Raw genomic sequence first — 25,749 nt, 5'->3', positions numbered from 1 at the left:
CAAAGCATTTATTGAGTACTTATCCTATGTCAGACCTTGTGGTAAGCACTGAGGCTACAAAAAAAATCTGAAAAGATGATCTGTTTTCAAGGAACTCACACTATAATAGAGGAAACAACATGCAAACAACTATGTACACAATTTCCATGTTTATATATGAATATACACATATATATGAGAGAGAGAGACAATGACAGAGAGAAAGAGAAAGAGAGAGAGAGAGAAAGAGAAAATAAAGTAGATGGAAAGCAAAAGTGGGAAGGCACTAAGAGAGGGTAGAATCAGGAAAGCAGGAATTGAATTAAGTTCTGAGGTAAGACAGGGATGTCAGTAGGAGGATAACTAGGGAAGACAGTCAGGAGATCAAGCCTTGATCACCTCAAATAAAGATAAGCCCATTATCAGCTCATTCCACAACTCTAATTAAGAAGTTTTTCCTAACTTTAACATTGCTCCTGATTCTGTTCCCTGAAAACAAATAGAACAAGTCTAAGTTGTCAAATGTAATCTACTTGAATTTAGGTATGGTTAAATTTTTGATTTTTGTATCTCCAACATCTGTTGCATTGGCTGGCACATATAGTGTGTGTTTAATAAATAAATGTTGAATTAAATTGAAATTTAGTCTTTCCTCCCCATGAAAGTATTTTGAAAACTTGAAGTTAGCTACCATATTCCTCTTTACTTTCTTTTCTAGACTTCTTGGTTCTTCCTACCACAGTTTTTTTTTCCATTTCCATTAAAGTTCTCCAATATCTCATCATGGTATGAAGATGATCCTCAGGTCTTGAAGGCTATGCCAGTGAAAGGTTTGATAGGTAGTATGAGACTGGAGACACTGTCCTGACAAAGATCTTGTGGGCTATTTGTCCATGAATTGGCCTATGACAAGAGATTCATCACTAGTAGGACAGGTGGAACTTGAAGTATCGGACTTTTTGGCTAAGATATAAGTTTGTAGAAATGTAAAGAATGATTTTCATTAGGCAGGCTCAATCTTTTCTCTTTGGTGCCTGAAGGACCTTTTTCTTCTCTGGCTGACTTTTCTATGTGTCTTTGCATTCCTAGGGAAGAGATGCTCCAGTAGAAGTTAGACATCCCTTCTTCTTAAGCAAGAGTCTCCTGTCCCTTAGACCAAGAGAAAAATGACTCACCTCAGAGGACACCACTTGATCTACCTCCTGGTACTTCTGGCTCTTTGGATTGGAGATGGCTCCCAGGCACAAAGGGCAGGTATGAAGTGAATCCATTCCATAAGCATGTAGGAAATAATAAAGGGGGCATCCAAGCCATACAGCAGGGAGAACACAGGGCCTAGAATGAGAAAGACCTGAGTTTAAAACCAGTCTCAGACATTTACTAGCTCTGGGATCCTGGGAAGGTCACAACCTGTTTGCCTCAATTTTTAATATGGATGATAATAATAACACCTACCTCTCAGGCTTGTTGTGAGAATCAGTTGAGATAAGTGTGAAGTGCTTGGTACAGTACTTTGAGCATATTAGATGCAATATAAATTTTAGCTAGCCATTTAACCCAACAAACAGTATTTAGCAGGCATCTCCTCTGTGCCCACCTGTGTGCTTAGTGTTATGAGAAATGTGAGGAACTTGAGAGAAGGGATTTCTTATCACACTGGAGTTATGCTTGGTTGGAGAGACAAAGGATAAGGGTCCAGAGCAAATGGAGGCAGCAACAGACACTAAAGCAGGGTTTTGTACTGGAAAGAAAATCAGGACATCCTGTTTCAAATCCTACTTCCACCACTAACCAGGTCTGTGACTTTGGGCAAATTGTTTCATGACACTGAGCTTAAGTTTCTCCATGATACTTGTATTACCTGCCATCCCACAGAAATTATGGAATCTGATGTGAGCAGGATCTTAAGCATCCCCTCATACAAACATGTTCATGTTCCTGATGAAAGAATTCTGACCCTGAGAGATAAAACAAAACAAAACAAAACTTACTTTCCCAAGCCACTTGAGACATAGCTTATCAAAACTTTGTGTCTTCCCATTCCCCACCACAGGGCTTTGTAAATAGTAGGTACTAATCAGTAGAAAACAGGAGCAGAAAGATGTAAAATAAAATTTTAAAATTGATTATTTGGAATCAAAGAGTAGTCAAGAGTAGTTTAAAGTCAATTTGGAAAAGAGTTCTCCAATTGAATACCAAAGGGATCTGTGCTTAGCTATATGATAGGATTTTTTCCTCTTCTTTTCATTTTTCTTAAATTAAACATTAATTTTCTCTCCCTCTGACTTTTCTATTGGGGGAAAACCACAAAAAACAAATCCCTTGTAACAAAACACGCATAGTCAAACAAAACGTATTCCCATGTTGTCCATATCAAAAAAATATGTCATTATCATTCTGCATATTAGTCCATCACCCCTCTGCCAGGAAATGGATAGCATAATTCATCATCAGTCCTAGAATTATATCTGGTTATTGTCTAGCATTATTATCAATGACTATTGATTTAAGGCTTATGGAAGGCTTATTCAACTTGCAAATGACACATCTGAATTCAGAAAGCTAGTAAGGAATATTTTTCCATATGTCCATTATTAAGCAACACAATAATGTAATTACGTATTATTCTTTATTTTACAAAATTATCAGATGGATGTTACAGACTATACAAGCTATAGGAGTTCAGGAAATGAAGAGATCAGTGGGGAATGGAAGTGGATAAATAAGCAAGAGATTATGGTTGCCTGGAGTAATCTGGAATTTTATTTATTTATTTATTTGTTGGCAATGGGGGTTAAGTGACTTGCCCACAGTCACACAACTGGGAAAGTATCTGGGGTCAGATTTGAACCTAGGACCTCCTGTCTCTAGGCCTGGCTCACAATCCACTGAGCTACCCACCTGCCCCAAGGAATCTGGAAATTTTAAAGAAAGGGTTGGGTTCTCAAGATAAAGGTGGGGTAGAAGGAATTTTTCATAGTAGACCAATATGGTAACAGATATGTGGCAGGGAGGATATCCAAATTTCTAAGGGTTTATTTAGAGAATTAGTGTTAACTCCATGACATATGTTGTAAAATACAGGATGATATGATTTCAGAATTGGAAATGATAAGAAAAATAGTAACAGTAATGATGATGATGATGATGATGATAGCTAATATTTACATAGTGCTTACTATGTGCCAACTACTAGGCTATGTTCTTTTTCTTTCAGATAGTGATGACACAAACAGTGAGGGGCACAGTTGATTTTTGAACCCAGATCTTCTAATCCTACATTTAAGACTCTTTCCACTATACCATACAGTTTCCTCAACATATCCAAATTGTTAAGCTGTTTTTTTTTCTTTTAGAGGCCAGTATTCTTTGTTTTCTAGCAATGACAAAGGTTTGCCTATAGAAAGTTCTGAACTTATTACTTTAAGCCAATTCTTCTTGAACCCACTTATATCTCAGCCCTTTCAATGTCTCAGGGTAGAACTATTTGCCCCTTTCTAAACTAGTGATAAGCCGTGTTGAATTTACTTGGCCTTGACCTTGGAAATGGTTTAACTATTTAGAATGTCAGCATTAAAAAATTATAGATGTTAGCTAGATGTTATATAAAAAAGCATGAATTTTTCTCAAAAACATTCTTAACATTAATTTAGCCTCCAGCAATAAAGAACTCACTGTCTCCCACAAATAGCCCACTGCACTTTGGAGCTTCGTTAATGTTCTAGGAATATTTTCCTTACATTAAGTCAAAGCCAATTTCAATACCTTCCTATTTGTTGTTCTTAACATTACTCTCTGGGGACAAACAAGCCTAATTGCTTTTCTGTGTGACAACCCTTCAAATATGTGAAAAGTAAGTTGTCTTGTCCCTGGAAATATTCTCTTTTCCATGCTAAGCATCCCCAGTTCCTTCAACTGGATCCAGTAAGTCATGATCACCCATCCTCCCAACAGTATCATTCTGTATATTTTTCATCTGAATATTTTTAACCTTTTCAATTATACTTTTAACATATCCTGTCCATATCTGAGTACAATACTCTAGTTGAGCAATCTGACCAAAGAAGAGGGTAATGAAAATACTTCCTTTCTTCTGAGTACTTTTTTCCTTATTAATATAGCCCCAAATCTTGTATGATTCTCCTATAATACTGTTGACTCACCCTGAGCTTGTAGACTTCTATAATTTCCAGATATTTTTTCATGTGAACTGCTGACTAGTGTCCTTTTCCCATCTTATACTTGTGCCTTTTTTCTGGCTATTCCCAATGTATGGAATAATTTCCTTTTTCCCCCTTTTATCTAATTCCTACCCATTCTTTAAAGCTCTGCATGGTATATGTGATGCAGGGGATTGATAATCAGAATCAAGTTGATACTATTAATTACCTTCATGACTACGGTAATCATTCACGACTTCACAAGTAAGCAACTCCTCCTCTCTAGATTTCAGTTTCCATAGCTGTTAAATAAAGAGATTGGTCCAAATAATGTCTAAGTGCCCTTCCATTGGCTCTTAAGTCCTAGAATTCTAAACGCAACTTTCTTTAGGAAACCAACATGATCCTTTCAGTTGATGAGGCGCTTTCTCCTCAGAACTATTTGCCCTTCTCTAATATCTTGGATACTCTATATTTTAATTATCTGAGTTTGTATTATGGCCCCATAAGATCAAAGATCAAGAGCTAGTAGGGAACTCCTAGGTCTTCTAGATGAACCCCTTCATTTTACAGATAAGGGTCCAAAGGGATTAAATGGCTTGTCCTAGATCACACAGGTAATGTCAGAAGAAAGATCTGAACTAGGCACTCTAACCTAAGAGGCAAAATATTCATTCAGCTGTGTCCTATTCTCTTCACTGAAGGCTCTGAGCTCCATGAGGGAAAGGATCCATATTCTACCTGAAGATTCTTTTTTATCCCCAATACCAAACTTAGTTGTATAGTTGCTTTTTTGGTAATCAGGTAGTTGTTCAGTTAGTTAATCAACAAGCATTTATATAGAACATAAAACAGTGCCAGGTACCTAAAGGGAACATAATAAATAATAAACACCAACAAACAAATAAATAATGATTAATGAAAGTGCTTAATAACTAACTAAATAAATAATGACTATGCTAAATGCTGGGGATACAAGAAGAAATACAAAAGACAGCAAAGATCTTATAATTTAGTCAAGGAAACACAATTTTAAAACTATATACAATGTTAAGTGTAGGTTGAATTAGAGATAAGAGGAAAGACTTTAGCCTTAAGAGAGGTCAAGAAAGATTTTCCTGGGGTTGGTGGGGCACGCTTATATAACATTTGAAAGAAATCAGGGAAGGCAGGAGGAGGAAGGGAATTCTAAACATGGGAAAGCCATTTAAAATTCATAGTTTGGAGATTGAGTGACCTATGGCCTCCTACAGCAGAAAGAAAACCAGGATCATTTGTGGACAACCTGGACCCCAAGACATGATTAGAGTCTGAAGGCTTGGAAAGGATTTGAGAGGTCTTCAAATTCAAGTATCTCATTTTACATATTGGAAAAATGCTTTATCCAATGTCACATGAAAGTAAATGAAAAAACAATAAATAGAGCCCAAGACTCCTCTCTTAACAATCCTCTTTCCATTTTGCCCCACTCCCTGCTTTAATGCATATAATCCAGTGGATTCCTCTGTTTTTCATCAATATGTGGTTTTCCCATGGGTGAGGCCCTCTAAACAAGTAAATCTTGATTGCTAGTAGAGTAGGGCCTCTGGCAGGGGCTTCTTTGGCCCCCAGCTATAATTACACCCAAATGAGAAAAAACTAAGCACCCCTGAGAACAGAAGAGTAACCTGTTTTAAAGATAAAGCTCTTAAGGAATTATCTGAGTCAACACATCTGGGCAAACAGAATTCAAATAAATATAATCCTGTTGTAGATCCAACTCCAGTTGGATCAGCTATGCTAAGAAAGGGATTTACTTTAAGTTGAATATGTATCAGCATGAATTTTAAAAGCTATATGTGAAGAGACACTTTCCAAAACAATTGCTAATATTTTTTTAAATTGTTAAAAACCCTTTGACAAAATAGGATGCAAATTCAAGCAATCCTAATGTATTTTCTAATATACAATGAATTGCTAATTAAAGACAATTAAAAGGACATAACATAGAAAAATTATACCCGTCCATGACTGGCAGAATTGAAAACTAGTAGAATCAATTTGGAACATTATCTGGTTATACAAGTTAAAATTGTAAAAATTACCATATCCTTTGACCCAAAGTTACCACTTTTGAGAATAAAACTGGGAGCATTATAGATAGCAAATGCTAACAATTAAAATAATTTTATAGTAATATTGTTTGAAATTGCTAAAAACTAGTTACACTTTGACTCTCCTATAGTAGGGGATCAATTATTTAAATTATGGCATATTAGTATAATGGAGTACTCTAGTGAAGTTACAATGGACAAGAAAGCGAAATATAAAGGAATATAAAAATATTCTCATGAAAAGATAAATACTTATGAGAAAAATAGAACATACACTAAATACAGCTGGACAAAATGAAAATGAAGGAGAATGGGCAAAGAATCATGATGAATGTATAAATGCACAAATGAATGAAAGGAAAAAATAACTCTGTTCTAGACACTATACTACACACTAGAGCTACAAATATAAACAGGCAAGGAACTTAAATTCCTGTCCTTAAAGACTTTACATTTTAATGTGAAACAATATCATTTAAATAGTAGCTAGAAAACAGCATGAAGGGGAAAGGAGTATATGAATTATTGGGGAAGTAATCTGGTGACCTAGTTTTAGAATTTTGGAGTCACAGATGCAGAATCTACATTTTAATGGCAACTGGATGAAGACAGCAGAAGTTTCAGGTGACTTAATTTGAAATGATTAGATAAGAATGTGTTGATTTGTCCTGGACAAATGAAGGTCGCATTTCACCCATCAGAACATAGGAATGAGGAAACTTGGAAGGGTCAACTGAAAGAACATAACATTTTATTAGTTGAAATTCACTTATTTACATGTAAATGGAATCAATATGCATTTAAATGGTGATATTAATGTTTGAATTTACAAATTTTTTTAAGTGAAAAGCTAAGTGAGCTTCCAACATTTGTTGATTCTAGAATCTTAGCACATAGACTTAGAATTGGGGGACCTTAGGCATAGAATGTTAGAATATAAAAATGATAAATCAGAACTATGAGAGATCTTGGAATATAGAGAACTAGACTTACACACATAGAAAGTTAAAGATTTTAAAGCAGTAGCGTTAAACTCAAATTGAAGTGAATTTATGATAGCAGCATAGAGATTTAGAAAACCAAAATTAACATTAGCTATGTTGTATTCTGTTTTTTTAAATTTTATTTTGTTAAACATTTTCCAATCACATTTTAATCTGCCTCCTACTAGAAGTTTTGAGGGTCTCCAGTTTGATACTTCTTTTTTTTTTTAAATATACCCTTTTTTTTAAAATTTTTTTTTAAACCCTTGTACTTCGGTGTATTGTCTCATAGGTGGCAGATTGGTAAGGGTGGGCAATGGGGGTCAAGTGACTTGCCCAGGGTCACACAGCTGGGAAGTGGCTGAGGCCGGGTTTGAACCTAGGACCTCCTGTCTCTAGGCCTGACTCTCACTCCACTGAGCTACCCAGCTGCCCCCCAGTTTGATACTTCTGATGTGAAGCACCACAGTCAGTCAGAGATTATCACTGTCTCAAGTCCCTAACCAACTAGAGAAGTCTATTGGTACATTCTCAGGATAATATTTTTAAATATATAAAATAAGATTACAAAGAAATCAACTATATTGAAATAGTTATTGAATTTTCTTTAAACAAGTTCACATACTCCAGGTTAAGAAATGGTCTAGTTCAGTTCCCACCTTAGGACTGGAATTTTCATGAACTATCTTTGAGAACTTCAGCTGCTGGTGCTTGGAAGGTGGACTTTACAGAAAAGAATATGTGCTGGAGCTTTCAGAGTCCCAGATTCAAGGTTGTTTTTTGTTTTTAGGTGGAACAATATTACAATTAAGGATTTTACTAATGAGTTCCTTTAGATGGAGTTTAAGCATGAACTCTTCATTCAGAATTCTGTTCTATAATTGGGCTTCATTAGAGTTTCTTCTGCTGAGGGTGAAGTGAAAGGGAAAATAGTTTCCTTTAAGGTATGTTGAAATGGAGATGCCTACAGGATTAGTGGAGATCTAGAGATAAAGAGCCAGAACTTTTAAGAGAGAAGAGGACTGGTTATAGAGATTTGAGAGTATAGAGATACAAAGAAAAAATCGTAATGGTTTTATAAAGAATATATTGGAGAGTAGAGAGAATGAGAGACTAGGAGCAGGGACTAGTTATTCTAATGGTCTGGAAGTAAACACCAAATAGGATCTACATGAAATCCAAGTCTCCTGAATGGATGCCTACTGATTTTTCTGCCATATACAAAATAAATAAATGAACAAATAAATAACATCAGCAGTGACAAAATAAGACATCCTCCATTGCATTGAGTTAGTGAGTGGTCTTAATAGTCTTCCACTCCTACAATTAGGTGCTAAACAATAATGATGCCAGGGGAAAGTAGATTCTGCCAAGCCTGCTTGTTCTTACAAATGGATAGAGTTCCAGACTTAGAGTCAGGAGATTTAGGTTTGAGTGCTAGCTGGGATATTTATAATACCATATAAAGTTTGGCAGAGTTCTTAGAGGCCATCAACTCCAACTGATGCCTGAACATTGACTCCACTTTACAATATCCCTAAGATCCATTTGAAAATTCTAATGATTAAGTATCTGTAATCATTTGAAATATATTTATGGTTCAGAAGATTTTCTTTATATCTATTTATAACCATTGCTCATGATTTTTCCCTCTGAAGCCAAGCACACAGTAAGTCACATCCTCCTTCTGGTTGATAGCCCTTTGAAATGTGCAGACAGCTCTCCTAAATGTCTGAGATCTGCTCTTCTCCATGATTTAATCCTGAGTTTCTCAATTATTCAACAAACCTTATGACAGCTTGCCATAAGCTAGGTGCAGGGGATACAGAAACAAAGTAAAATGATCCCTTCCCCTGAGGGGCTTACAGTCTATCTGGAGGTAGTAACATAGATAGATAGATAGATAGATAGATAGATAGATAGATAGATAGATAGATAGATGGATGGATGGATGGATGCATAGATGATGGAAGAGGAGAGCAGGGGAGAGGAGAAGAAAAAATGAGATGCAAATTAAATATAGGAGAAGTTAAGTGGAGACATTAGCAACTGGGGAAATTAGGAAAGGTTTTATGTAATTAGTAGTACTTAAACTGAGACTTAAAGGAAACTATAGATTTAAAGAGACAAAGGTGAGGAAGGAGAACATGTCAGGTATGTGGACAGAGATGAGAAATGGAGTGCTTTGTGTGTCTAACAGTAGCACTGGATTGTTTTGTGTGAAGGGGAAGTATAATGAGACTAGAAATAAGGTTGGATTCAATTTCTGAAGGCCTCAAATGCTAAATAGGGGAGTTTATTTTTTATCTTAGAGGTAATGGAGGGCTACTGGAGTTTATTGAGTAGGGACGTGACGTGGACAGACCTTTGCTTTAAGGAAATCCATTTTGGCAGTATAAGAAGGATTATAGTAGAGAGAGGTTGAGATGTTGAGATAGAGTTCCCAATGAGGATACTATTGTTAGAGTCCAGGAGAAAGGTGATGAGGGCTTAAACTAGGATGGTGGTTGTTGTATGAGTGGAGAGAAGGGGAGAAGATTCAAGAGATATTGTGCAGGTACAAACGAAATTTGACAACTGACTGGCTATATGAGAAGAGAATGAGATGTCAAGGATGATACAGAGGTGGGCAACCTGGGGGACTAGAAGGTTAGTATGCCCTCAAGATGAGTGGTTTTGTGGGAAAAAGTAATGAAATTTTTTTGGATGTCTTGACTTCAGGCTTCTTAAGGGATATCTAGTTTGAAATGTCCAATAGGTAGTTGATATGGACTTAGAATTGAGGTTGGGTATAGAGATCTGGGAGTCATCAGCAAGAAGATGATAATTAGCCACTTTTCTGTGTGTGTGTGTGTGTGTGTGTGTGTGTGTGTGTGTGTGTGTGTGTGTGTGTGAGAGAGAGAGAGAGAGATTGAGTCTTTGAGAGTCATTAGGAAGACAATCAGACAATCACCATTGGAAGACATGATACAGATGATGACTGAGCAAATGGCAAAATTACTTAATCTTCTTGACCTTCCTCTGTAAAATGGAAATAATATTTGACACTACCTACCACACAGGATTATTGTGATAAATATCCTCTGTAAAACTTAAGTAATATGAGTTATTTTTTGTTGCTATTGTTTCTTAATCAGTGCCTGTGAATTATTTCATCCATATGGAATTTCTCAGTGTGAAAAATACCTCTAAATGGTGCAAATCAGAAACTTATCTATAAGAGGGTCTGAGAATTATTTTTATTGTTATAATTTGTGCATTCTTTTATTTCTACAGGGTGCAAAAACGTTCACTATGATCTAGTCTTTATCTTGGATACTTCCTCCAGTGTGGGCAAAGATGACTTTGAGAAAGTTCGACAGTGGGTGGCCAACCTGGTAGAGACCTTTGAAATTGGACCAGACAGGACTCGGGTAGGTGTGGTTCGCTACAGTGATCGGACCACCACTGAATTTGATCTTGGGAAGTATTGGACTCGAGAAGAAGTCAAAGCAGCTGCCCGGAACATTAATTATCATGGAGGCAATACCAATACTGGTGATGCCCTCCGCTATATAACCACATACAGCTTTTCCAAAGAGGCTGGTGGGAGGCCAAGCGACAGAGTCATCAAGAAGGTCGCTATCCTCTTGACAGATGGGAGAAGTCAAGATATTGTTCTGGATGCTGCCAGAGCAGCCCACAAAGCTGGGATCAGGGTCTTTGCTGTTGGTGTTGGAGAAGCCTTGAAGGAAGAGCTTGATGAAATTGCTTCTGAGCCTAAGTCAGCCCATGTGTTCCATGTCTCAGATTTCAATGCCATTGACAAGATCCGGGGGAAGTTGAGGCGCCGTCTTTGTGAAAGTAAGTAGAATATTTCTTGTCTCCCATGTGTCTTGGGGAATATGACTCCTTTTGATTCAACTCACTGGACATCTAAGTTCCTACTGTATTTGGAGTCTGTGTTCAATTCCGAGGACTAAACTAGAAAGGTTAGATGAAATATAATTCCTGCCCTCATGAAGTTTAAACTTCAGGAAAGGCATGTTGAATAAAGAAGATCTAGATTTAAATCTTGACTTTGCTGTCTATTGCTTATGTGATCATGGACAAATCCCTCTGTCTCTCTGATCTGAATTTTCTCATCTGAAAAAGGAGTAGGTTAGACTAGACAGAACAGGGATTATATCAGAATAAACAGAGTTTTGTCCCAGGACACATTTAGAAGTTCCTGACAATGTCAACTTTGTCTCCTAGTGGCCAAAATCCAAATTCCTCTTCTCCTTTTTCATACTTCCCCAGAAATGGCCAGTCCTTCATCAGCACAGAAACCCTATCATATCCTTAGGGGCACCTCTTCCCTAGTTCCTCCCCAAATATAACACTATTCCCTTGTCCCAAAGATCAAAAGTACTAGTCATGACTGGAACTAAATGATCTCTTAAGGTCTCTTTCAACTCTAAATCATATTAGGAGAAATAACATAATATATTTTTAGTGTGCTGTGTCTTTTTAAATGTGTTATGTGATTATTTTTGAAGCTTTTTCCTTGAAACTGGTTTTATAAAACTATGTTTACAAAAAAAAAGAAAACTAGAGGACCACAGGGGATAAGTGACAGTTCTCAATTTGCTCCTTTACAAAATGTCTTGCCTCCCTTGTAGTAATGCTGTGAAGATCAGGTAAGATGATCTGAAAGTCTGTGGATGACAAGAAAGGAAAGTAGCATAGACTAGCTTACATTTTGAAGTTTTGTGAATAGTCTGAAAGTCCATGAGGCAGTGGATACAGCTTGGATTTAGAGTCAGAAAGACTTGAGCTTTAATCCTATCTCAGACATTTACTACTACTGCCACCCTGAGCAATGCTCTGCCCCAGATTCAACATCAATAAAATTGTAATGGGTTTATTGATGACCAGTAAAGTTCCTTCTAGCTCTCCATTTCTGGTCCAATAATCACAGTTAAGGTCCATATAAAGGAATAATAATAATAATAATAGGATAATTACATAAAAAGGAATAATAATAAAGGGATAAAGGAAGAGCTAAGGTCCATAGAAAGGAGGTAATAATTTTTAAGAGCTGATTCCTATAGAAAATGACGTGGAATTCACATATTTATGTATGTATATGTATCTATAATTTTTATCTACATATTGTTTTTTAAATTTATTGCCACTAATTTGGTACGTAACTCTTTTCCTGACCTGGTCTCAATTCTCCTGCTTATAAAATGAGGGGTTAGATAAGGTGATCTCTTTGAGCCTGCAATGATTAAAGTTTTCTCTTCATCTGGATTTGCCTCAATGCCTCTGTTTCTTCAGACTTTTGTGAATTGAGACTCAGGCAACATGAGTAACACATTCATTACTCCCAGAGTTGGAAAGCTTGACGTCATCAGCTCTTCACTCAAAGGCCAAGAGGGACCAGTGAGATAGCAATTTTCCTTCCTTTTCTTGGCCCAGGCTGCCAAGAGCTACATAGAAAACCTGAGCTGGAACTGAGGGGGATGACTGGTAGAGACGTACCAAGAACAGAGTGGAGCCTAGAGTGTGGGCCACAGAGCGCAATCTATTATAAATTGTCAGTCGTCATTCATAAAAGCACAAGCAGACCGTGTGGGCACAGATGTGGGGGTGGCTGGACTTGAGTCTAATGTAGACTAGAAGCATTTAACCACAGGATAACTTAGATAATTAGCTTGAAGATTCAGTGAGTGTCTGAGCAACAAAGAACCTTAGAACATCAAATGTTACCACTAGAAAACACTGGCTTGCCCAATTCTTTCCATTATAATGAAGGTAAATGAGGCCTAGAAACATGAAATGATTTCCCCTGAGTCAGAAGATTTGGATTCAAAGCTTGACTTTGCCACTTACTGTCTACCTATATTATCAGGGGCAAGTCATTTCCCCTAGTCTAGGTATTAGTTTTTCTCAAGTATCAACTGAGACGACCTTGAAAGTGCTTGAAGCTCTAAAATCTTCATCTCTTAGGATTCTAGACCTCCTAGTCAGAGGTTTGGAAATAAAAAGCAGCACGGCCATCTCTATTCATTGGTTGTTCCATGTAAGATAAAATTTAAGGGATATTAGGGAAACCACATATTTTCTTTATTTGACAATGGCACTAGAGATTTCCTCATTTGTGTTGATTTTGATTAACCCTTAGGTATTCAGAATATCATTTTCAAAATGGATGCATGTAATTTGAGAGTGGTAGTTTCAGTGATAATTTCATACAGATTAATTAATAACAAACCAAGGTGGGGAAAAACAGAGCCCTAGAGGAAGGAGGTCCAAGATAGATAAGGTTTGTTGGGAAGAGGGAAAGGTCCATAACATGCATGGGCTACTACCTGAATGAGAATGGCAAGATCCTGAGAATTTCTCAGCAACTAATGGATATCACGACAATACTAGGTGTCCGAGGGATGACCTTCAGAGTGGAAGAGAACCAGAAGAAGAAAGATGGCAGCAGATCTTGAAGATAGCTAGCATTTAATTCAATATTGTTCAATAAGTGTTAACTTTTGAGGAAGCCTGGTAGAGCAGGGATAGAGGGATGGATCTCTGAATTAATATGTCTTGAGTTCAAGACTGCTGCATTAGCTGTGTGTAACTTCAGAAAAGTCATTTAATCTGATTCTCCAAGACTGTAAGTTGCAGAGAAGGTGACAACTTACTTTGGTTAGAGTGGGGTTTCATGACCAGGGAATTTTCTTTATCATTAGAATCACTTAGTCTTTATCCCCCTGAATATTTATTTAATGTCTGCATACAATGCACTGTTGGGATGCTAAAGTTTAAAAAATGACCCATGTCTTCAAAGAGTTTATAGTTAATAGGAGAAAAAAAGTACGTTTAAGAGAGAGCTATAATGCAAGCTCGAATGTGATGCATAAGAGAGTGGTACAAGTAAAGTCCTGTGGGGGGTGAATGAGGGTGAGATTTCTGGGGTATCAAGGACCCAGAGAAGCCCTCATGGAAATGATGATGTGATACTTTACAACCTTTCTAAGCAGCATACCTGGAACAGTATAGAAATGAATTCCCTCTGGCCCCTTCCTTATTTCAAGTGGAGGAAGGTGATAATCTGGAGAGTATCCAAAGGAGGACATCCAGGATGGTGGAGGGCCTAGAGATCATGTCCTGTATCATCCTTGCACAAAGGCTATGTTAATCTTCTCTGTATTCCAGTTTTAGTATATGTACTGCCAAAGGGAGCACAGATCATGCCCTGTGAAAACTGACCAAAGGAGTGAAAATTGACCAAAGGATCTAGGGCTGTTTAATTTGGAGAGGAGAAGATTGGCAGAGGCGGGGAGTGTCAAGCAGAACTAAACTTATGGCTTTTCAAGGATCTGGAAGAAAACAGGGCTAAAACCTGGTAGAGGAAATCCAGAGAACAGCCTAGAGAAGAGACAAGATATGGGTTGAATTAGATGGTTTTGAAGGGTTCCTCAAAATCATGGAAGGAGATACAAAGTTCAGACAAGACCTAATCCCTGCCCTCATAATATACAGAGAGTAGTACACTTTGGCTGGTCCATAACCTTCATAGTGTAAGCTTAAAAATTAATATACAATAACTTCAAGTATTATATTTTATAAGATTTATTAATAATACCTTGAAATAAAAGGAATAAAAAGACAAAAGTAAAAGCCTGAGTAAAGCCAGCTTTCCCAGCTACTAACTTGGGAGAAGAGAGAAAGCAGGTGGAGTTATACACAATTTATTTACAAAACGTGAGGACACCACATGGGGAGGAAAGAAAAAGGAATTTGGGGACAAGAAAAAGAATTCTGGGAGATGGAATCTTTAGGATACAACATTCTAATTACACAATAGAAAGGACTAATGGGAGAAAAGGCAGAAAAAGTCAAATGAATCAAGACTGTGAAAGGCTTTGAATGCCAGGACAAGCTGTTAACACTTTATCTCTGACCAGTCACGAATCTGTTCTATAATCCCTGACCATCCAGCCTCCTCTGAAGGAGCAAGGCAGTTACTGTCTGGCCCACTCATTTGGTACTTTTTATATCTGTTGCTTTATGACATCTCTTGCCGTGCTTTTATCTTGATTCTTCATCTGTACATACATGCGTCTTTTCTGCCCAATTAGAGGGTGAACCCTCTACAGGCAGCTCTAATTTCTTGTGCTTTCTTGAATCCCACGCAGACTGTCCAGGCAACTTTTCTGTTGTAACAGTCAAGCAGACCTGGCATAGAGAGATTTGTTATGGGAAATTTTTGTTTCTTTTTGTTTCTCCTGTATCTTTTGATTAATAATAACCTCAGCTGCTCAAAACTTGGGACGTAAAATTTTATTTAGATAAAATTTTCCAGGGAAAGGCAGGGGAAAAATCTCAATTGTTCCTGACTTCATGGATACATGTAAATCCTTCTCCTTATTCAGTCCATTTGTGTATCCTCTAAATGTAGTTTAATTTGTGATGATTTAATTTACCTATAGAATTCTTTTGATACAATTTTTTTTCCTTATGGAATATATGAGATTATGTTGGTTTAACTGAATTTATTCAATTTTTATAACTGAAAGAAGCATGGAGATTATGGATGTATCTTTTATTCAGCTTTTTAAAGAAGAATGTATGACTATAATATGTAAAAGAATGATTCTTTTTCAATTAGTCATAATTTTGCCTATAAGAAGCCTTGTCAAAATCCTCATGAGGGTTCAGGTTTTTTTCTGAGATCTGAACCTATGTTTCAACATAATAAGAAAACCCAGATTTTTATCTCTATAGTTTATGCATTGTGGTAAATATATATTTGGCAGCAGTTACCTACCACATGAAATCAGAATGGTGATATTTTTCCAATAATACACATAAAGGATATGTGGCCAATTTTGTTTTTATTTTCCCCCTAAATTTTTTTTCCTTTCTGTTTTTCTAGACCAGACACTCTGAGGCAGTAGGGACCTTTTACTTATTTATTTATTTACTCGTGTATTCAATCATTTATTTATTGATTGATAAAAACAACCTGGTATAGTGGGAAAAGAGATTATTTGAAATGAGGAAAGTCACTTTTATATTCAAGAGCTGTGAGACACCAGAAAAGTAATTTAACTTTTCTTGAACTCAGTTTCTCCATTTGTCATGTGTTGACAAATCAGAGATCTTTAAATTCATAATTTGTCTATGTATGACTAAAACTCATCTATAATTTAGCAGCTGGGTCTTAGACCCAGAGAAGGTTAAGTGGCTTTGCCCATGGTTATGTAATGAGTGAGTGTGAAAGACAGAATTTGAACTTGGGTCCTTCTCACTCCAGGTCTAGCACTCTGGCCACCATATCATTCTTGAACTTGGTGGTTCAATGTATAGAGCATTTTACTTGGAATCCAGAAGTCCTGAGATAATATCTTGTCTCAGACAATGATATCGATGTGACCCTAGACAAGTAACTTTGCCTTTGCCTTCCTCAGTTTCTTCATATTTAAAATGTGGATAATAGCACCTACCTCCTAGGGGTCATTGTTAAGATTAGATGAGATAGTTTTTTGTAAAGCATTTTATAAACCTTTAAGCACTATATAAATTCTGGCTATTATTATTACCACCATTTAAAAAAGAATGATCCAGTTAAATTGCTCCTTGGCTTTGCGGGGGGGGGGGGGGGGGAAGGAAGAGGGGAGGGAAAGAATACAAATTATGGAAAAACATTCTAAATTAATTAATTAATTGATTAAAAACCGTTTACAAAAGAATGATACCTCTGATGCCTTCTTGTACAACCTCATAGAGTTGTTTTGGAGAAGTCTCTTTATAAACCTGAAGAAATGAGACTTGTTGATATTGTTATTTTCTTCCCTTTGTTTTGAAAAACCGAGATAATAGATGCCTTATGCCTGATATCTCTGGCAGCTACATGAAGTGAGACTTTCTTTGCTCTCTCCTTGCAAGCACCTTGTTCTTTGTTTCATCTAGTTAAATGACTTTATCCAGTGGTAAATTCTGCAGACTGACAGTAGCAGGGATAAGAGTTGTCCCTTGGAGCCAATTCACATTGACTTTCCTGTGAGTACAATGCCCCAGGAGCTTTAGGGATTAAGGATAAGTGCCCCTTTCTTGCCATTGAGTTGGCCCCACTTGTAGGGTGTCTTGTGGTGTTATGAACATTTCTATAGTTTATCATTATGTTAAAAATACAACTTCTGGTATGCAGACTTCCCCAGCAGCTGAAAACACCCTCCACCTTCTAATTTCAGGATATTCCTTCATGTGCTGAGGTACCCTTCCCCCTGTCTGTGCAGGCTTTCCACATCATTATGCTGTTTTAGTAGTTGGCCTCTCAATTCAGAATTTATGTCCTTATTCCCCTGAGAAGTTCCCATCTTAATTTTCCAAAGCGTGGCTCCTTTCTCAAGAATCTCTGAATCTGTTTCATCATTGCTGAATGACAAAACAGTCAGTAAGCAAGGTCTGGTGTTACTAAGCTACAAGCCCCTTACCCATCATCAGCACTCAGTATTTACTCTGAACTGAATCAGACAGCACGCCATCATGGATTCAAAAGGCCAGGGACAACTTTGTGTTTGGACAGTCTATATTCACAGAAACTCATCTAGCTAGGCACACTTATCCTTGGTAGCAGACCTAAGAGCAGAGGGGTTATAGAAGTCTTTTCATGTAGTACAGCAAGGATTAGAGTTAGGCTCAGAGGATTCAACTGGAGGTCTCATTGGCTTTTAAAGCCCTTCCCCAGCCCAGCATTCTAACCCTCCTTTCTGAACTCTTTGGTATATCTGTCTCTGGACCTTTTTCATTGGCTATATTACATCCCTAGATTGCACTCTCAGCTCAATTCTGCATCTAAGAATTTCTTTCCTTCAAAACTTCATTCAAGAGAAACCTTTTACATGAATAGACTCTTGATCTCACCAGATGCTACTTTTTCCCTACCAAAATTTGAGGGCAGGAACTATTTACTTTTTTAATCCCTAGCATTTAGCACAGTGCCTTGGCACATAAATAATAGGTATTTAATAAATGTGTATTGATTAATGGAACTGAATTTAAATTCTGACTTATCTGTTTACTGTCCTTGGAAATAAGTGAGAAAGAAATTTAAGTGATTACTATTTTCCAGTCTCTTTGCTAAAAATTGTGGATACAATTCTTCTTCCTATGTGGATGACTTTTTATGGATGAAGCCATCTATAATCTTGTTAGAGTAGAAAGAATCAGTCTTAGTCAGAAAGACTTAGGTTTAACCTATAAGGTTAAGGTAAAGATAGGTTTAGGTAAAGATATAAGATAAAGATAAGTTTAACAGGCACTATCTTTATGACCAGGGGCAAATCATTTAACCACCCAGCTTGCCAAGAAACTCTCTTAGATTGTTTCACATAAGTTGCTGATCTTTGTGAATACAGAAAAAGTTTATAATGATACTTCCCCACATTGATGAAATCCCAGGTCTCATCCACCCTGTCAGCCTTGTCTTACCCTTCCTTCCCATAATTCACCCTCTTAAACTTTAGCCCCCAAGTGGCTACTGGATATTTCTACTTGAATGTGCATTTGGCATCTCAAACTGAATGTGCTGAAGATCATCTTCATTCCTAAAACCTTCACCTTCCCTAATTTCTTTTAAGGGTAGCATCTCCTAGGCATCTGGTTTAGAATCTTGTAGTCACCCTAGTCTCTACTCTCTTGTCCTTCATAACTATTTAATTCTCAGTTCCCTCATTAACTTTCAGACTCAATTTAGGGACAATAAGAGGCTGATAAAGCCTGGAGATGTCCTCTGTTCCTCTTTCAGTAACCTACATCATAATTCCATTTGGATCTCTTACAGTATTTCTTGACCTACAGTAGTAATGATATTGGGATAGATTTATTATAAAGTCTACTAACTGAGCTCTATCTAAGAGAAGTCTAGTGGCCAAGTGACCATTGCCAATGGCATAAAATCCCTCTTAGTTCATCTCCTGCTTTTAGTCTCTCTTCTCACCAATCCAACTCACACATACTTCCAAATTTATCTTCTTAATGCACAACTATTCTGATTGTTAACCCTACACATGAGATATTTTCAATGGCTTCCCATTAACTATAGGATAAAGTCTAGATTCCCAAGTCAGGTATGTAAGTCTGGCTTCATTTCGCCTGTCTATCCTTATTTAGTATTGCTTTTTCCTAAACAAACCCTTTAGTTCAGCTTGTCACATTACTATCCTGTAGACATGCTTTCTTTCTCCCAATATCTAGTCTTTTGCTCATGCTGCCCCAAACTCTTACCTTCTTTATCAATTGCTTTTCCTTCTTCCTTCTCTGTTCCTATTCAAATCCTATCTACCTTTTAGATTCCCATTTTAAAGTCCACTTACTTTATGAAGTCATAAGGCTCAACACATTTTATCTTTAATTATATATACATATTATATATAATGTATGAATTTTTGTTCTAAATCCTTCCAGTCTTTAAAATAAAAACCTTTATAAGCTCGTAAATCAATCAATCAATATTTATCAAAAACATAGTATTGTAAAAGTGTGGAAAGAGATAGATGTTAGAAGAAGTCTATCCTCAAGGAACTCACAAGTGAGTTAAGATTTGAAGCATATGAAAAGATTGTAAAGGGCTTTAAATTCAAGGAGGAGGGATTTTTGAATGGTGCTGCAAGCATGGGGAGAAACTAAAGATTTATGAAAAGAAGAATAGTGTGAAGAAAGGTGCACTAATCTATCGATTCTGTGGGGCACAAATGGGAGAAACTGTAAGCAGGAAACCAGTTTAATATTCCAAACTCATTGCTTCATTTATTCAAAATTTATTGAGTCATCATATCAAAGAGGACAGAAGAGACTTTAGAACTAAAAACTTTAGAACAGAATAGGAGACTCATAAAACAGAATGTTAGTGCTAGAAGGAACCTCAGAACATTGAACATTACAACCTATGTCAGAGCATCAGACAGAACTTCAAGCCAAAAGGAGGCTTAGAACATATACAAGTAGCATATAGGACCATCGAATATTAAGGCTTTAAATGAGAGTAGTGATCCTCTACTACATAAAGGAGGAAAGTGATGCTTAGAACCACAAAAATAATTTTTTCACAGTCATATATATCAGAGGTAGACATGGGAATCCATACTGACTACTTTTCTAATGTGATTCACATCTACTGATAGCTGATGGTGCAATAAATAAGATGCTTGATCTGGAATCAAGAACACCGGAGTTCAAATCCAGCTTCAGATACTTACTAGCTATGTGACTTTGGGCAAATCACTTAATCTTGGTATGTCTCAGTTTCCTCAGGTGTAAAATTGTGCCTACCTCTTAGGGTTGTTGTAAGGATCAAACTAGATAATATTTATAAAGACCTTAATATAGTGCCTAACCCATAGGAGAAATAATATTTGTAAAGCACTTAGCACAATGTCTGGCACATAGTAGGCACTACATAAGTGCTAATTATTATTATTATTTCTCCCAAAGCATAATCATAGAAATTACTACAATAATTCAGCTTCATGGTAGTTGAAGAAATAACAAATAAGGCAAAAATGTAGCTCTTGGGCTGGTAGTTTCTGTGGTTGAGGGGCTCTCATAGGGTTATTGCTGGCAATGGAAATGCTAAGCCTCCCACTGATCCAATCATCAGAGACCTCCCTCTAAGAACCCAGTCCTCTGGCATCCCTCTCTGACCAGTTTACCTCCCCTTCCATACCACTTCCCTAAGCTATTTCCATCAAATGTCTTGTTGAGGATTGCCAACGATTCCTTTATGAACATGTATCTTTGAATTTATGGCCACAAAAGAAACACACCCAGCCATTCACTATGGGTGGATCCAAGGCCCAAAGAGGAATGTAAATGATAAAATAAAGCAGAAAACAAAACAGAAAACATAGTTTGAGAAGAGCCACTTAGATGTCTGTGGTTTTCTACTTAGGAAAATATACTAATTCAAAGATAAGAGCAATAGTGTTTTTATTCTCTGTCTGGAGGTCAGTGGTACTTTTCTACTGGGCTACACCCCATAGAAGGACTGAACCCTCATGAAATTCTAAACATGAAATTCTAAACCATATGGTTTGATATTTGTCCTCCAAACTCTGAAACAGCATATCTGTGATTTAAACATTTCTTAAGCACTTAATGTGTGTTAGGTGCTACTTGGGATACAAGATATTTGAAACACATTCCTGGCCCTCAAGGAGTTTATAGCCTACTGAGGAGATAAAACATATACCCAGATTATGACAATTCTGTATAAACTATACACACAGGTGTACACATACATATACATGCACACATACATGAACAGCTGTGTAAGCATGCATGTGTGGGAGTGTGTCCCATGTGTGTCTGTGTTGTCTACGTGCGTGTGCATACTCATGACTACATATATGTACACATATATGCAAACATGCAATTACATGTATATAAATGTGTTTATGTGCATGTATGTATGTGTTAGCATATTGTTTTATGTTAAAATATATTGTACAATATTGTATTGACACATATTTATGTTAATATATTACATATTTTAACAACCAACATGCATGAATATGTATTTGTGTTTATAAATGTATTGCATGCATGTGTATATGTGCACATATACATGTTTTACTGATATTTATATAAATTATAAATATATGAAGAAATATATACATATATAAATAATGTGTATATCTATATCTCTATATCTATATCTCTATATATGTATGTGTATCTATCTATATCTATATCTATATCTATATCTATATATGTGTATATATATTACTATGCTAACTATAAAGTGTTTGGTAGAAGAGGCTAAGTCCTTTGGTAAGAGAAAAGAACATACTGATCTATATCTATATCTATATCTATATATGTGTATATATATTACTATGCTGACTATAAAGTGTTTGGTAGAAGAGGCTAAGTCCTTTGGTAAGAGAAAAGAACATACTGACACATTACTCATCGCATCAGGAGTATTCACTTTTTTCCTTGTATATCATTTGAGTCTTCATCTTGAAAATAGTTGCATTATTGAGTTATAGTGGAAAGAATACTATTCGGACATTAAGAAACCCAGGTTCTAGTCACAGCTTTGCCCAATGCTGGCTGTGTGACCTTGAACACATCCTTTACCCTGTTCCCATCTTCAGCCTCTATCATTAAAGATTTGAGTTTAGATGATCTGTGAGGCCCCTTTCAGATCTTCCGTTCAGGGATTTTATGAATAGAAAAGAGGAAGACTCTTGTTCAGAGGTGGGAATCTGTGCATGGTCAAGTGAAGCCAAGTCACTAGGCAGTATCATTCACCTACTATGTGCCAGGCACTGAGCTAAGTGCTGGGAGAGTATAGAGCAGAATACTAAATACATTTTGAAGCAACCTTTTTGTAGGAAGGATGTTTGTTGTCAGCCTACAGATTATCCAGAAAAACACTTTCAGGATAAGAGGATCAGAGGCCCTAATTTATGAGAATCTGTTGAAGTATATGATCATGAAAAGCTGTCACAGAAGGGACATGATGCCTGGAAGCATTCTCTCCTCATCTGCAACTCTTAGAATCTTTAATATCCTTCAAAGATCAGCTTAAATGTCATTTCCTACAAGAACCCTTTTCTATCTCCCCTCCATTCTCCACTGACTAGGCTATCAAGGGGTTGATCTTAACAAGGAGAAGGGTCTGCTCATTGTCAGACACTAGGGATTAGAGAAGTGAGTGATGATGTAAAGGAATTTCCGTGCTACTTTTAGTTCTCAGATCCAATAACCCAGTCAGTTAACTGCATTCAGTAGCAGAATTGTCAAGGACCTCAAAAGTCAATCCATATCTGATGAAAAATCTTCTCCACATAATTCTCAACATTGATGTCCTCCAGTTACAGAGAGCTTACTATGTCCCAACTCAGTCCTTTTATCCATACTTCTCCAGATTGGCTATTCCTGGAAATTCCAGTTAAGGTTTTGGCTTTGGTGGTTTTAGAGTCCAATTGACCAATTCCTTTGATCACTAGCAGCCTGATTAAGCTTCTGTCCTTATTGGCTTTAATTTGACTCCCCAAGGCCTTGAAATATGCTAGGTTGTGTTTTTTCTGGTTTTTATTCCCTGTCTCATAGATTATAACTGGAAAAACAGAAGCCCTATATAGGGGGACTCATTTGGATCCAGGTTCCAATATAGAAGGGACTTTGTAGGTCACTGAGACCAACTCTTTTACAGGTGAGGAAATAGAAGCCAAGAAAAGCTAAGTAACTTGCCCAGGGTCATACAGGTAATAAACATCAAAGTCAGAGTCCTCTTCTTTCAGATTTTGTTCTTTGTTTTCTGGTAGGAAGTCAATGACCTACAAAGGGATGCTGTTGTGGGAGAATCAAAAAACAATTCATGTCAAGAGTACTTCTGTTTTTTTAAAGCTTTTCAAAGATGTTATCTTAGTTTTTTTCAGTTCCCATTTTGGGCAGTTAGATGGTTCAGTGGATATAGTGCCAACCCTAAAGTCAAGAAGACCTGAGTTCAAATCTGCCCTTAGATACTTCCCAGGTGTGTGACTCCTGGCAAGTCACTTAGCGCTGTTTACCTCACTTTCCTCATCTCTAAAATGAACTGGGGAAGGAAATAGCAAACTACTTCAGGATCTTTGTCAAGAAAACCTAAAGGGGGTCACTGAGAATCAGACATGCCTGGAAATGACTAAAGAACAACAAAATGCCCCTTGTCGTTCAGCTGAGATTGCAGATGTGGCGTTTAATCTGTCTCTTGTCCTTGAACCCATCTTCATATTATTACTCTACAGGCAACAATTACTTCCTTCTTTTCTACTGAGTCTCACTCTTAGAATTAATATCTGAGGGAAACAATATTGGAGAGAAGAGCTTGTATTGTTCCAAATCCCATGGACATGGGTGTACTAGAGCCAGCTCAACTGTCTCAGCAGATTTTTATATTTTTTATGTAGGAAATCAACAAATACAAATCAGAGTGCGATTTGTTGTTTTGTTGATTGCCTAGACTTAATAAAGCGGAGAAAATGATAATAATACAGCTACTACTCCCTATCCCCAAAAGTTGATTGTTAAACATTTGCCAGCATGCTATTGCCTTGACACACCATTGCTGTTCAGTTTTTCTAGGAACAAGGCATTCTAATATGATTTTACATCATAGCTAGAAGGGACCTGAGGGACAATCTTAGTCCAACCCCTTTATTTTACAGACTAGGAAACTGAGATCCAGATATATGAAGTAATTTGCTCAAGGTCCCATAGTGGCAGATCAGTGACCAGAATTCCTGAATCTTCCAATGACCCTTCCCTGGTAGGTACCTCAGCCAGTGCCAGTTCCCAGCTGTGATGGAAACAACAGCCTCAGGCATGGTATTCTGCTGGAAGCTGCAGCTATGATGGGAGCATTTGGGATACTTCCATTTCTCCCTTTCAAAATCCAAGCCCAGATATCCACTCGGTTTCTGTCTTGTCTTCTGCAGCAGCTGCATTTGTCTAAGAGGGAGTACTTAACCAGCTGTTTCTCAATTGACATCTGGCAGGCTTTCAGGGCTTAGCCAACCAAAGTCCCAGCCAGGCGTAAACCCAAAGGAATCAGTGGATGCACAACCCCAGGAACAGGTCATTCCGGACATTTGATCTTTCCTTACAAATCTGTACCCTGGGAACTTTGGCAGCAATGGGAATGACTAGACTCCAACTCACTTCCTGTCCCCAGCATGTGTGACGATAGAATAGATTCTAGAAATCTGAGTTTTATAAGTCCTTTGTGGGCATCCAACCTTTTTTTTCCCTAGCTTCCTTCCAGCTGCCCATTCACAGTTTAAACCCTTGAAGCCTGCATTTTTCATAAGTATTATTACATATTTGGTGGAGAATACTGCAGTAAGGAGTGGAAAGGGAGAGACTCTTTTTGCTCTCATAGCTAAAATAATAATAAAGTAGGGCAGCAAAGAACCAAATATAGTGCTTTCTAACCATTTGCCACCTCATCCTTTTTTTCTTTTTCATTCTTCTTCTTCATGGTGCTTGTTTATTGAGAGATGGCTTCATGTAGCGTATAGAGTTTTGGACTTGAAATGTGGTTGACCCATAGTGGAATGTTGCCTCATACATTTATTAACTAGGTGACTCTCTGCAAGCAATGAACCTTTCCAAGCCTCAGTTTCTTACAAAATGAAGGGATTCATCTCAATGATATCTGAGATCCCTTCTAAGTCTAAATCAATGATCCTGAATAGCCTTTTATCTGGGAAGTATTTTAGATTTCGTTAAATCCTATTCATGTATGTCCTCTCTTCTTGGACTTTTTTGAGCTTTGACAGTAAAGCAGGATGTGATACATATGTTGATAAAATTCCATATTCAAAAAATTGGGTGGAAAAAAAGTTAGGTGGCAAGCTACTTTCAAAAGTGCTTTGGAACTGGAGTCAAAGGACACAGCGAGCCTTGTCCCTGGCTCTATCTCTCATTTATCAGCCTATGTAACATTAAGTAAATAGTTTCACTTTGAACCTCAGCCTTAGTTTCCATATCTATAAAATTAGGATTTCTTGTTGG

General features: G+C 37.1%; 1 protein-coding gene and 1 non-coding gene across 2 annotated transcripts in view; one reads left to right on the top strand and one right to left on the bottom strand.

Moving 5' to 3' along the window:
- The first annotated feature begins 1,145 nt into the window (after nucleotides 1-1,145).
- Nucleotides 1,146-25,749, top strand: part of COL22A1 (collagen type XXII alpha 1 chain) — a 506,948-nt gene continuing 482,344 nt past the window's right edge. The window contains exons 1-2 of the mRNA XM_044684460.1: nucleotides 1,146-1,233; nucleotides 10,492-11,058. Coding sequence (XP_044540395.1) covers nucleotides 1,146-1,233; nucleotides 10,492-11,058 — 655 coding nt within the window. The remainder of the gene's footprint in view (nucleotides 1,234-10,491; nucleotides 11,059-25,749) is intronic.
- On the bottom strand, nucleotides 14,318-14,424 carry LOC123232760. Its single transcript, XR_006505270.1, has one exon. It is a non-coding gene; the product is annotated as a U6 spliceosomal RNA (small nuclear RNA).

This window comes from Gracilinanus agilis, chromosome 1, assembly GCF_016433145.1.
Source record: "Gracilinanus agilis isolate LMUSP501 chromosome 1, AgileGrace, whole genome shotgun sequence".
Taxonomy (NCBI): Eukaryota; Metazoa; Chordata; class Mammalia; order Didelphimorphia; family Didelphidae; genus Gracilinanus; species Gracilinanus agilis.
The sequence above is the reverse complement of the archived record's forward strand: the minus strand, read 5'-3'. Positions and strand labels throughout refer to the sequence as shown.